This window comes from Rhinatrema bivittatum, chromosome 6, assembly GCF_901001135.1.
Source record: "Rhinatrema bivittatum chromosome 6, aRhiBiv1.1, whole genome shotgun sequence".
NCBI lineage: Eukaryota > Metazoa > Chordata > Amphibia > Gymnophiona > Rhinatrematidae > Rhinatrema > Rhinatrema bivittatum.
The window spans coordinates 140,208,329-140,223,115 of NC_042620.1; the positions used below are offsets into that span (position 1 = coordinate 140,208,329).

Genomic DNA, 14,787 nt, shown 5'->3' on the forward strand with positions numbered 1-14,787 from the left:
AATATCAGTCCCCATACCTATCAAGTACAATCTCATAACCTTCCCTGTTCTTCATAAATACACAAAACTATCAAATGAAGGGAAAATATAGGACAAAAGCAGGTGCCAAACTATTTTGTATAATAACCAGGCCTTGCCTCTTTGATGGAAAGTCAAATAGGTAGTATTACCAGTTGCTAGATATTGGGGTAGATTTTCAAAGGGTTGCGCGCGTATCTTAAACACAGTCTCCCACTGGCACATGCTGTCTGATTCACACACCCAGGCTCTCTCTCACTCCCACATGCTGTCTTGTTCAAGCACAGGCTCTCACTGTCACATGCTCTCTCGCATACAATCATTCATACATACAGTCTCTCACTGGCACATGCTGTCTGAGTCTCACACACACAGGCACTCTCTCACTCCCACATGCTGTCTTGCTCAAGCACAGGTTCTCACTGTCACATGCTGTCTCTCACACACACAGAGGCTCTCACATGCTGTCTCTGCAAACATTCTGGTCCTCACTCCCACACACAGTCTCTCAACTCATCTCATACACGCACGCATACACACTCTACAGACCCTAAGCCTCTCTCTCACATCTGGGCCTCCTCTTCATGGGTCGCTGCAGGATGGGCTCTGCAGCGGCCCTGATCTTCTCGGGCTGCCCGCCACAATGTGGGATCCACGGCGGCCTGCTACCGGGCCTCATCCTCTTCTCAGGCCGCTGTGACTTGGGATTCGTGGCAGCCCGTAAGCGCTGCTCCTCTTCTGCACGCGGCTGATGCTCCTCCTCCTTCCTGCCCGCGCGGCTCCGGCAATGTTTTCTTCTGGGGCCGCGCAGGCAGGAAGGAGGAGGAGCATCTACACATTTAAACGCAACTTTTTTCTTCGGGCAGTGGTGATGTGAGCTCCACCACGGCCCTGCCGATCTGCCTGCTATGTGTCGCTGCTCAGCCGTCAGTGGGATGAGGTCCACCTGCGCCCGGGGGCATTGGCTCCCCTCGGGATAACACTGCTCGCGGCGCCCCCTAATACTCGGCGCCCTAGGCCCAGGCCTAGTTCGCCTAGTGCTTCCACTGGCCCTGAATCCCCCCCCCCCCCCCTCCACCTTTGTTCAGAAAGTTGGGCAGGTATAATTTGCGTGCGCCGGCCAGTTGCCGGCACGCCATTCCCCGGACCAGGGGCTGGTTCGGAGGCCTCAGCCACACCCCTGGAACACCCCCAGGATACAGTATGATTGTTATGATTGAACTATGAATGGTTTTTAATAGGGGTGATGGTCTAATAGCATGTGCAATATACTTAATAGGAATTTAATAAAACCATTTTCATTTGAAAAATTTATTTTAAAGTAGTAAAAAATGTATTGGGGTTGTACAATATGGGCCAGATTTTGTAACCTATGCATGGACATAGATTTGTGCATGCAACCCGGTGCGCACAAATCTACGCCTGATTTTATAACATTTGCACGCAGCCGTGTTATAAAATCCGGGGTCGGCGCACAAGGGGGTGCACACTTGTGCACCTTGCGCACCCCGAGCCCTAGGGGAGCCCGGATGGCTTTCCCCATTCCTTCCGCCCTCCCCCACCTTCCCCTCCCTTCCCCTATCTAACCCGCCCCCCAGCCCTATCTAAATACCCCCCACCTTTGTTTTATTATTTACGCCTGCCTCCGGGCAGGCGTAGGTTGTGCATGCTGGCCAAGTGCCAGCACACGATCCCCGGGCCCAGTGGCAGTGGCCACACCCCGCACCACCCCTCCCATACCCCACACATTTTTTCAAGCCCCGGGACATACGCGCATCCCGGGGCTTGCGCGCGTCGCTGAGCCTATGCAAAATAGGCTCGGCGCGCGCAGGAGGGGTTTTAAAGGGTTACGCACGTATATTACGTGCGTAACCCTTTTAAAATCCACCCCTATATCTTTAGTGTTACTGTATATGTATATACATGTATACATAGACAAAGAAATGAATTTCTCTTTATGTTTTACTTTTGGCCTGAATTGCCAGATAAATGCATGTCCATTGAACAAGATTGGAAAGATATATTATAGACTGTATACACGTTTTCCAAAGATGTTCTTTGTCCCTAGCACTTACTTACCAGGGACTAAATGCACTTAACATATATTCCTATCTTCACCAGCAAACCCGGCATCAATCATTCTTTGAGGGAGATGAGTGGCAGCAGGTGTACATGGTAAGTGCATTTCCTGTCTCCACTTCAAAATCCATCCCATCCTGGTATATTCCTTTCTCTTCTCTTCCAACTCCCCCACATCTCCTTCACTCTTCTACCTCCCCTCACTCTCTCCTCTCTCTCTTCTCCCAGTCCTTTCAGTTTCCTTTTGTACTCACCTCACCTTCTGTGGCAGTGATCTATGTAATCCTGGCCTGATGGGGGACAAAGGCACAGCCTCCTTAAACTAGGCATTAACTGTCTTCAACCCCTGTGACCACATTTGGAAGAGGGGTGATTCAGGCAATAGCTTTCTTTGGCCTCCTATGGTCGAATGGGGAAGTGCTTGTATTTAAATGGCTAGGGCTTGGGGAACTCCGCCAGCCACAATGCTCTTGATACTAGCTCTGCTTTCTCTTTGATGAGGACTGGGTAACCCTGCTGGCCATGCTGCTCCTAACAGCTCATCCTGCTTTTTCTATCTACGCTCCAGCCTCAAATGCTGCTCTTACCTGAGCCATCGGGAGAATCCAATGGCAAGGCTGGGCCTCGGGTCCCAAAGTCTAGACCTACTCTGGGCCCAGACCTGACACCATAACCTGGCCTGCAGGGAGGGTCCTGATGCTTGGGCCTCGACCTAGGCCACTGCCCAGAACTAGGCCTAACACCATGACTCTACCCAGAGGTTGGGTCTCGACCCCTGGGCCTCAGCTAGAGCCCAGGCCCAGAGGTCAGGTTTGAACACAGGGACCTCAACCCGGAGCCAGGCCTGATGAGGCAATCCAGCCTGGGGGCCATGTCCCACACCAGGGACTCAGCCAGGACCCAGGCCCGACACTGCAACCCAGCCCAGAGGCCAGGTCCCAACACCAGGGCTGCAGCCAGCACCTAGGCACAACATCGTGTCCCAGCTCAAAGACCGGGTCCTGATGCCTGTGCCTTGATCTCGGGTCAGGCTCAGGCCCAGAGCCCAGGCCTCACACTGCTCCCTCGCAATCCCAGCAGACAACATCATTTTGATGTACGGTGGTAGGTCGCCGCAACCTTGACCTATGCAAAGCTGAGGCTTAGGCCTGGGCCTTGCCAGCTGATCTTCAAATCCTGGCCCCGGCATTTTTCAAGGCAGGCAGAAGCCCCCATTGTTTATTTTGGGCCATTTTTCGGGGGGGGGGGGGGGTTATATTGCTTGATTCATTTTTTTCTCACAAACTGAACAAATCAAGCAATCCGAAATTCGAGGGGAAAAAACCTCCCGAAAATGAATCTAAAATTTAAAAAAAAAAAATTTCCCCTGTGCATCCCTATTGTTAGTGTTCTGATGCTCCGAGGGAAGGTTAGTTACGCCTCTTCAGGTCTAGCTAACTTTCAATTAAATATTGCAGCTTTTGAATTTTGAGGCAAGCTACATTACTTGATTTGCATAGAATCTCCCTATTTATGAACCAGTATGCATGCAAATCAGCTTATTTACACACTCAAGTTGCAAATGGTTTAGGGGGATGAAGAAAACACACAGTATGTGAAAACTTGCATGTTATGTCTGAGCTAGGCCATTTTACCTAGCAGTAAATGCTGTGTACTACACAAAAAAACCCTAATCACTCCCTTAGATTGTAAGCCCTCTGAGATCATTGAAAAAACTTTCTCCACTTGAATGCAACTCACCTTGAGCTACCAATGAACAAATGCGAGCTAAACCTAAAATAAATAATGAAGTGAATTTTTGGGGCAGCTTGACTAGCTCGACAGTGGGATATTCTGACCTTTATTAACATGAGGGATAATAAATAATAGTAATGTAAAAAAATAATTTGCTTACTGTGGATCCTGGAGGTCCAACTCTCCCTGCTGAGCCAGGAAATCCTGTGGCACCCTGAAATATATGTTTAATTGGATAGGTCAGCAAAATGAACTAATAACATATTATAACATATTAAGGCACTGGACAACTTAATTAGAATATGCAATGAACAGCTCTGCTAATATCTTCTGGTTTTCTCTGTACATTTTAGATAGAGTACAGTCCACTTTTTTTTCACATAAATTGGCTATGGTGTTTTGAACACATTTATTAATATGTTTTAGAATTTTAAACAGAATATACTTCAAACTCGTTTGAGGGAAAATAAAATGAGGGCTTCCCTGTATTATTATAGGATAAACCAAGCATGGTTTAAATATTTGTGGCACAATACTGACAATGTATTTATCACATTACAAACAGGTGAAAATAATTGAACAAAAATCTACTTACAGGTGGACCTTGAGTTCCTCGACCACCCTTCAGACCAGGAACACCATGAGGACCCTAAGTGACAAAAAAAAAGGTGAAGGGTAGGGTTCAGGGCTAAAAAAAACTAAAGGTCTGATGTACTGAGACATTTCTCCCATTGGGGCAGATGCAAAACAAATGCATTGAAAGCAGGCACTGAGCCTTCAGCGCCCGCTTTCCTAATGCTCCCCCAGGCACCTCTCCTGGGGGCGCCATGCAATATTTGAATTAGGGGTCACGCTGTCAAAGAGGCCCTAGGGTCAATTGTGCGCCTCTAGTGCCTCCTTGACAACTGGCGCCCGCGAGCGGTCAGCTGTCCACGGCTGTCTAAAGGTTTAGAAAACAAACGCTGAATTTATCAGCATCCGTTTTCTTAATCGGCACACAGCCACAGGTTTGGAAAACTGATGCTTCTTAAACGAGCATCCGTTTCCCAAACCTGAGCACCGGCACTTAAAAAAAAAATTTTGTTTTTTAATCTTTATTCCTCTGACTTAATATCGCCACGATATTAATTCAGAGGATGTACAGAGAAGCAGAATTTTCTGCTTTTCTGAACAACATTGTATGTCTATGGGGGGCAGAAAAGCTTAATAAATCTGTCCCGAAATCATAATCCACTACCATGGATTTATTCTTCACTTACTGGTGGTCCAGGAGACCCCGAAAGACCTTGTGGCCCTGGAGACCCTGCATCCCCTTTTTGTCCAGGCTCTCCAGGTTCGCCTTTCACACCTGGTTGGCCATCAGGACCCTAAATGGATTAGGAATGAAAAGAAAAATCAGTTTAGTGAATAGGAAAAAAAACGAACATGAATTACATAATAGGATTAAAACTATAACTATTTCAGGAGTGACCTGAGCCAGTATTTCTCAAACCACCTAGCCAGTCAAGTCTTCAGAACATCACTAAAAATATATATAAATGAGATCCATATTAATTCACCGACCAGATTGCAAATTTAACCAGATAAACCTACCAACTAACTTTGGAGAAATATTTGGTGGTACAGCCACACTAAATATATCTGTCTAACTTTAAAAAAGCCATATAAATTTATCTGGCTATCTGTTCTACAGAACAACCAGAGTTAGCTGGATAACTTACAGGCCCATACAGTAAACTGTGTGGGAGAGCCGGCTCTCCGAGGCGAGCACCCACTCTCCCAACGCACACCCAGGCACCTCTGCTGGGCGAGTGATTTAGTATTTAAATTAGGGCCCACGCTAATAAGGAGACGCTAGGGACACAAGCGCATCCCTAGAGCCTCCTTATTGGCGGATGTGGCGGCTGTCAGCAGGTCCAGCAGCCGACGCTTAATTTTACCGGTGTCGGTTGTCAAACTCGCTGACAGCCACGGGTTCAGAAAATGAATGCCGGCAAAATTGAACGTCCGTTTTCCAACCCGCGGGCAGATTTTTATTTTTTTTTATTTTTGGAGCCTCCGACTTAATATCACTATGATATTAAGTCGGAGGGTGTACAGAAAAGCTGTTTTTCCTGCTTTTCTGTACACTTGCCCGGTGCTGTCTGAAATTAACTCCTGCCTTTGGTAAGAGTTAATTTTTGAGAGTAAAACGTGCGGCTTGGCCGCACATTTTGCTTTCTGTATTGGGTGAATACCTAATAGGCTCATCAACATGCATTTGCATGTGATAAGCACTATTAGTTTCGGGAGGGTAGGCCATGCATTTTCCATGCGCTATTACCCCTTACTGTATAAGAGGTAATAATAGTGCGTCAAAAACGCGCGTCCAAACGGGGGCTAACGGTGCGCTTGACCGACCGCACCGTTCTGTATTGGCCTGCTAGCCAGTTAACCTAACTCTTGCCAGAAACGACCCTGGAATGTTCCTACATTATACGGCTACATTTTAGCCAGAGAAGTGCCAAAAATATTCAAAAGTCGGCATTTAGCTGTATAACTTGTGAATTATCCAGCCAAATGCTTCTGAATATGAACCTCAATGTATATAATCCATGCATATTCACTAAGGCTAACTTCAAAACTATACTGGCTAAGGGGATCCTAAGAACTGATTTGAGAACCTCTGATCAAGGCAGACCATCTCATGCAATAGAAATGCACATACTATATACATAAAGAAAAAGCAGCAACTTGATTAAGAAATTGAGAAATATTATTCTCCTTCTTATAAAAAGTATATCACCTAGTTGTACATGTTCATAGGGCTCGATACATCCAATTCAAAAAATATTTAAGACCAAAAGTTATTTATTGAGATTGGTTAACAAAGATTTCATCACATTATATATATTTTTAAAAACCATAGTTCAGAGGCCTAGAGAATCTTGGAACCATCACATAAACCCTATGTACCTGACTTTGTAGATGTGCCTCTACTCAGAAATACATAATATATTCTTGCTTTCATTATAATAAATATGTACCTCATAGGGGTGTGCATTCATTTTTGCCATATTGGCGATCCGCAACGTATATTGCACTATTCGTAGTATTCGTGGGGAAGTGAAACGTATCGCGATTCCCCACGAATACACAAATCTTCGCCCGAATTATACGGCCACCTAAATAAAAATTTAAACAAACCCCCCATCCTCCTGAACCCCCCAAGACTTACCAAAACTCCCTGGTGGTCCAGTGGGGTCTGAGAACCATCCCCTGCACTCACACCTTCGGTGCCGGTTTCATCATGGCGCCGATAGCCTTTATCACTGGGGCTACCGGTGCCATTGGTCAGCCCCTGTCACATGGCCATCGGCGCCATCTTGTGCTCCTACCATGTGACAGGGGTGACCAATGGCACCGGTAGCCCCTGTGACATAGTATGGGCAAAGGCTATCGGTGCCATTTTGAGTACTGGCATCGGCCGGCCAGAGGTAGGCGCTACTTTCTCTCGGCACCGGGAATATCATGGCAATATTAAGTCGGAGGTCCCAAAAGTTTAAAAAAGTAAAAAAAAAAAAATGTGAAATAGGCCCGCGGCTCACGGGTTGAAAACCGGACGCTCAATTTTGCCGGCGTCCAGTTTCCAAACCCGTGGCTGTCAGCGGGCTCGAGAACCGATGCCAGCAAAATTGAGCGTCGGCAGTCAAACCCGCTGACAGCCACCGCTCCTGTCCAAAAAGAGGTGCTAGGGACGCGCTAGTGTCCCTAGTGCCTCTTTTTACCGCTGGGCCTAATTTAAATAATTTTTTTTTACTGTATCACACGCACAGGAGAGTGTCCTGTGCGCGCGCTGGGAGAGTGGGCACTCGCCCACTCTCCCACATTTTTTTACTGTATCGGCCCGTATATGAGGAATGTCACTATTAGGGATGTGCTTCATTTTTTTATGCCGGGTTGGACTACGGGTCAGGCGACCCATGGAAAAACTTCGTTTTCCAATGGGTCGGGTTTTTTTTCTGGCAATTTTCGCCGTAACAACCCCCCCACCCCAACCCTTCAAATTTAGTTATTTACAACCCCCCACCCTCCTGACCCCCCCCCCCCAAAACTTGCCTGAAGTCCCTGGAGGTCCAGCGGGGGCCCCGGGAGCGATCTCCCTCACTCAGGCCATCGGCTACCAGTAAACAAAATGGTGTCGGTGGCCCTTTGCCCTTACCATGTGATAGGGGCTACCGGTGCCATTGGTCGGCCCCTGTCACATGGAAGGAGCAATGGATGGCCTGTGCCATTTTCTAAGATGTCTTCATGGCGTCCGCCCCGGTGCCGCCCTGACTCCTCCTGTTCTGGTCTTGACGCCGCCCCCATTTAGGGCTTTGGAAAATGAACCCCTAAATTTGAAGGTTTGGGGTGGGATTGGTTTTTTTTTAAATAAATTTGAGCCTTCCCCCCACGCTAACCTGAACAATTTTTTTTTCCCCAAAGTTCAGGTAAAATCCATCTCGGGATTCAGGTCCTCCGACCCATGCCAAATTGGACTATTTCTTTGAAATTTTCCAGTTCGGCACAAACGATTGCACATCACTAATCACTATACTACCTGGAACATGACCCTATACCCACAGAGTTTCCCTTTGAAAATCCCATCCTGGCCAGTGCTATGGGGATTCATTAGCCTGAGTATTTTGCAGGTGCAATGTATTGGGGATAAAATGCATGCATGGATTTCACAATTTAAATCCCAGTGAATATTTCACCTGACTCATTGTCACAGCATCATTTTTTTCTGTAGAGAAGGATACAATTTTCAAAAGATTTTTCTCTGACTAAAACCTGTTAAACTGCAGAAATCCCTTTTGAAAATTGTCCCTTACTCAGAGAATACTTTAAGCAAAAAGTTTAAGCTATAGTATTCAATAAGGTCAAAGAAAATGTATATCATCTCCAATTTTAAACAGGCCAATCAAAGCTCTTACCGGAGGACCAGCAAAGCCAACAGCACCTGTAGGACCATTTTCACCACGAGAACCCTAAACAAAAAATAAATATTAATGTTAAGTATGGAAGCAAAACGTACATTGCACATCATAGTAAATGACCAATTTACAGTATAAGATGGACTCATTAATAATTCCTCATTTTAATTTTTTTTCGCATTTAACTCATTGTATAAATTCACCTCATTAACCAAGGTGTGTGGGGCAGGCTTCCTATTAAGCAAATCCTCCAAACCTGCAGGCTTTACTGTTGTGGTGGAAAGTACTGAATCAGATCATCTGATTGGCCAATGAGGGCTTCTCTAGCATATCAGACTCCAATATATAGTGGCATGTTGGCCCTCTAAATAATTTGAATTGGGAGTTTATTGCGCAAAAAGAATAAACTGGTTGGGATTTCACTGATAAGTCCTGCTCAAACTCTTTTTGAAAATTCTTGACTTGATTTACCCTTTGCATTGAAGCTATAGCAAAGTAACTTTATATGTAACCAGTGTGCAGATTTTTAACTAATGTTTAGGGATGTGTTGCGGAAAAATGTGTTTCTTTTTTAATTTTGTTAGGGTGTTTTTTTAACAAATTTCATTTTGTTTAATTCATTTCATTTTATTTCATTTTCTTTAATTTACAAAAACGAAATAAACATTAAAGAAAAAGCAAAAACAAACTACAAAAAGAAATGGGCCTCTTGAAGTATCAGGTACTCATCACCCAGAAAAATGAAGAGGTCAGGATGCTCCCATGTCCCCACTTACCCAGTCCAGGGCTGATTCACTGAAGAGGCCTCAGCTCAGGCCGAAGCCTCAGCCATACGTAGGCTCAGGCCTTTGAAGGTCAACGCAACCTTGGTCTAGAACCTCCACAAACACCAGGCTTGGAGGCCTGGTTTCAATGCCTCAGCCAAGGTCCAATGCCAGGGCCTGGTCCTGATGCCTGGGCCTCGCCCTAGGCCCAAGCATGACACCAGAGCCCACATCAGAGGCAGGTCCCAATGCCTGGGCTTCAGCCTGGGCCTTAGCCTGACACAGGGGCCTGGTCTGAAGTCTGTGTCCCGATGCCTGGGCCTCAGTCAGACACTGGGTCCTGGCCCTAAGACCATGTCCTGAGGATGGACCTCAGCCTAGGCCAAGGCCCAGGCCCATGACTGACACCAGGTACCGATGCCTGGGCCCAGGCCTGATGCTGAGGCTAGGGTTGCCAACTAGCTCCATATTTTCAGGACAGGGTGATCCAGCCCTGGTTTACTCCCCTCGATGCAGATACTTAGTCTTGCTTTTCTTAGGGACTACAATATGGAAAACAGGACAAATCTCAACAGGCAATGGGGTAAAACCAGGACTGGATCAACCTGTTCTGATAATATGGAGCCAGTTGACAACCCTGGCTGAGGCCTGCTCCGAAGGACTGGTCCCAATACCTGGGCCTCAGCCTTGGCCCAGGCCTGGAGGTTAGAGCCTAGGCTCTTATACTGCCAGCCTCTTCTTCTGACATCTTCTTCAATCTTATTTAAAATGATGGAAGATGGTGCCATTTTGGTGTCTGGCAATCATTTTAAAGAAGAAAGAAGAGGATGTTAGAAGAAAAGGACAGCAGCATGTCCTGGGACTGGGCCTAGATCTGGTCCAAGGCCGAGGGCTCAGCATCGAGACCTGGCTTCTGGGCTGGGCCTTGGCATTCAGACCCTCCTACAGGCCTGGGCCTAGACCTTGGCCCTAGGCTACACCCAGTTGTCAGGACCTAGCCTCCAGAATGCCCCAACCTAAGCCTAGGCCCAGGTAAAGGGACTCAGTCTCTGGACTAGGTCCCGGTGTGGACCGTGGTGTCGTATCCCTGATGGAGAAGGTAAACGGGGGTCTGAAGGTTTCCCAGTCCCAGAAATATTTTGGGGGCCTGGGTCTTTGTTCTGGTGTTGGCCAAGACCCTGGAGTTGCATTTCAGCATAGACTGCGGCCCCTGCATAGGGCTAAGGCATATGCCTAAGTGAGGCCCCAGCCTTGGGCCTAGCCACCAATGTCATGCTCGGGCATAGGCTGTGGCCCTTGCTTTGGGCCTCAGTCTATTTCCTAGGTGGGCCCCAGCCTTGTGTCTGGGCTTGGGCCTAGTCCTAATGGATGACTTTTATTTTTTTGGTTTTCAAAACGAAATGTGAAATCAATAAAATGTTGTCAGATTTTCAATAGTTTTATTTTGAGAACGAAATGAAACTAAACAGGAAATTTCATTGTCATTTCCTATTTCATTTCTATTGAATGCATATCTCTACTAATGATCATATTCTGTTTTTCCCATAGGTGCACAATGAAAAACTAACTGAACACATTCTACTGAAGAAGTGAACAGTATTTATAGTATAGCATATGTTCTTTTAGTGGACTGGGAGCATATATTAAATATAAGAAGTAAGAGAAGAAAATGAAAGGAAACAGAAGTAGAATATACTTTTAACTTAATCTAATATAAGCCAATTTGTTTTATGATGAGTATTTAAAAAAGGCTGAAAAATATTTACTTACGGGAGAACCACGGGAGCCTGGGGGACCAATTAAACCTTGTGGGCCAGGTTCACCCTTAAAAATGAAATAGAAATAGATATTGCTGACAATATATGTCATCTCTATAGTCTAGAAATTATATACAAGTTGGATTTTGTATGTTTTCCAGCAGAATTCAATAGAACTAGAGACTCATCTTTAGAAATTCTTTACCTTTTCACCAGTAGGACCTGCAGGCCCAGGTGGACCAAGTGGGCCTGGTAGACCCTGTGAAAAAATACAATGTAAGTTGTTTTATAAGGTTATACATAGTAAAGAAACACATACAGTCATTGTCAATAAATATTGTTGCAAAGCTTTTCTCTCAGTATGCATAGTGACATGGGCTCTTTCCCCATGTTTGACTCTCCAGAAAAGTAACAATAAAACTGGTTTACTGGAACATAACACTATATTATACTATAGATTAATGTTTCAGTACTTGTGAAGAAGACATCTTAATATCTCAGAACACTTATTCTTCAATTTCTCCATTCTTCTAACATGTAAAATAACTGATTCTGACTAGAAAAACTCCTCTTGAAAGCTAGAAACTAAGGTATTTAGTCCAACCAAAAAATATCAATTAAAGTCGTTTTTCTGAACTTTATTTCTAAACTCATTAATGAAATATTAGAAATTTTTATTAAAAAATAACATATACACTGACTCTTGCATTAAGTTTATTTTTATTTTATTTATTTAGATCATACTTTTTCATTGGCAGTTCAAGGTGAGTTACATTAAGGTACTGTAGATATCTCCCTTTCTCCAGAGGGCTTACAATCTAAGGGGGTCATTTACTAAGCTGCGGTATTTTCCATGGGGTTTTCTAAGCTTAGGAAACTGTGCAGTATTTTCCATGGTGGAACAAAACCATGAGGGAAAAATACCCACAGGCTAGGTTGTCTACAATTACCATGCAATACCGGCCCCCAAGGGCCAAAGCAGCCCAAATAAAACCTCCTAAACTTTAATTAGAAACCCCAGGCATCTTGCCACACCCCCTTGTCCCACCCTGATCTCTAGAGGTGGCTCCAAGAGACAATTGTTTTTCTTAAAAGTATAAAATCATGCAGTGCCAGACCCTCCTCTCCCTTTTTAACCCCATCTCTTGATAAAAACACCCTCCCCCAGCCTTCAAATTCCCCTCTAGGGCTCAGGATCCCCCACCCTAGCTCAGCTCATTGAAATCACGCCTCCCAAGTCATAACTTTGTGGCCCTGATGGGCTAGTGGAGCCCAGAGCATCACCTAGGCTCCAATGTATGTGTTGGCAGACTTAAAATTGGCACTATCTACTAGCCCTATGGCATTAGGGCCATAAGTTGAATAGTGGCCAGTTGGTGACAAAAGCGATTAACACCTAATGCAAGAGAGATGCACTCTCTATCAGGGTACTATCAAGCTAGGGTGAGAGAACATTGTAGAAATCTCATCTTTGTGTACCTTTCCTCACTCCAAATCACATCAAATCTCCACTGATGTGTACTGTGCTGTTCATACGTCTCACTGTGCATGTAAAACTGACCCCAAAACCCTATACCACCACCAAAACTTCACCTCGAGTAACTAGATGACCCTTCTATAGTGATATAAATGGTTGACTTATATGAGAGCCTTATGAAAAGGTTCTCTCTCTCTCTCCCTAAAAATGCCTGTCTAGGCCCTTTGTGGCTTGTGCAGTGAAAATATTGCAGGTGCAATAAATTTAATACACATTGTGAAAAAATACCTATGTAAAGCACATGGTGCAATAACTCAAAAATTATCCTAACCATGCCCTTTTTCCTTATCACAGGCATTTATATATGTGAAATTTATAGCATTTTGATGAATCTAGGGGTTAGCCGTTAGTGCTGAAAGTCATGTTAACTTGTATTATTAACTTTTTGTAATTGTTCCTTCTAATGACCACTATATCTTTCAAGAGGAAATTCTCTAAACTCTAGTTATTTTGTAACCTATTATTCATCACTAGAAAACCAATTAAAGGAGAAAAATCTTCAGATCAAATAATGTGTAAATGATAAATAGATTTACTTACTCTTGCACCATCATTGCCAGCTGTACCCTCAGCACCTTTTTCTCCTATGCCACCCTATAGAAAATCCATATCAGCCAGAGTGAATAAGAAAAACAGGTTTGTTCAGCTAAACCACAAACAGAAAGATAAAGAAACAGTGAGAGTAAACATGCATACTCTGTCACCCTTTGCACCAGAATTTCCTGCGAGACCTCTTTCCCCAGGCATACCCTGAAGACCAGGAGGACCTGCATCCCCAGGGGTCCCAGTGGGTCCTGGACTACCCTGAAATGTAAAAAAAAAAAAAGGTGGGATAATTCAAAATGCCATTTTAAATTTTACAATACTACCACTATAAATAATCTTTGACTAAGAATGAAAGTGCTTTTGCAGTTTAAGCATGTACGATTGGGTAAAACTAGGTTTTACTGATCTCATCATATAATTTTTCATGTTTTAATCAAAAAAGTAATTTTGCACCATGTTTTACAGAACAACTATGTAGTATACGGATACTTGAAGCTCTAATGACAAGTGACTAAGGCATTAGGCCTAAACAGATCACAACAAGAGAACTTAAAAACCCAAGAATTTCCATGCTGGGTCAGACCAAACTCCATCAAGCCCAGTATCCTGTCTCTGACAGTGACCAGTCCAAGTTGCAATAACCTGGCAGATCCCATAAAATAATTCTATTTCCTGTTACTCACTCCCAGGGAGAGCACTAGCTTTCTCCAATCTACCTGGCTAATGTGTTAAGGACTTTTCCTCCAGGGACCTGTTACAGTATTTATCTTCATTCATTACTTTTCTCTTTGCCTGCACAGTCAAATGCTTGCCTGTACAGTCTCTCTCCTCTATACAGTCAAACATTACAAAATAAAAAAATCATCATAATAAAAAGAACATTTAAAAATAACAAATGAAAGAAAACAAACAAACCTATGACAATTATAATAACAAATGAAACATTTTATTGAGGATGAGTATCACTTTCTATTTTATGAGGAAAGTTATAAACCATAACCACAGCCCCCAGCTTAGGGCTAGACTGAGCAGCAAAAGACAGAAGAACAGCAAAAGACAGAAAATTCTTCAGTAAAGAATCTGAATTCAGTGGCATGTTTGCAGAAATGTACATTAAAGTCTATGTTAAATGCAACTATTTTGCACTGGCCTGGGAAAATCTGAAATCATTAGGGGGGCAATAGTCAATATTTTGTGGTTAAACCCAGGTTTATCTGCTTAAAACTGGATTTTATTTCCTTTCTCCCCCTCTCCCTGCTCCCCCCCCCCCCCTTTAGTATGGGATGCATGTTATTCCCTTAACAAAAAAAGCGACAGGGAAAAGTTGGAGAGCCAAAGTAAATTGCATAATCAACTCTCTGTGTGTACTTTCTGGCATATACTTTGCACTTGCA

General features: G+C 44.3%; 1 protein-coding gene across 1 annotated transcript in view; it reads right to left on the bottom strand.

Moving 5' to 3' along the window:
* Positions 1–14,787, bottom strand: part of COL5A2 (collagen type V alpha 2 chain) — a 333,570-nt gene that overhangs the window by 31,513 nt on the left and 287,270 nt on the right. Inside the window, exons 34-41 of the mRNA XM_029605983.1 lie at positions 13,544–13,651; positions 13,388–13,441; positions 11,516–11,569; positions 11,324–11,377; positions 8,790–8,843; positions 5,091–5,198; positions 4,427–4,480; positions 3,992–4,045 (exon numbers count right to left, since the gene is read on the bottom strand). Coding sequence (XP_029461843.1) covers positions 3,992–4,045; positions 4,427–4,480; positions 5,091–5,198; positions 8,790–8,843; positions 11,324–11,377; positions 11,516–11,569; positions 13,388–13,441; positions 13,544–13,651 — 540 coding nt within the window. The remainder of the gene's footprint in view (positions 1–3,991; positions 4,046–4,426; positions 4,481–5,090; positions 5,199–8,789; positions 8,844–11,323; positions 11,378–11,515; positions 11,570–13,387; positions 13,442–13,543; positions 13,652–14,787) is intronic.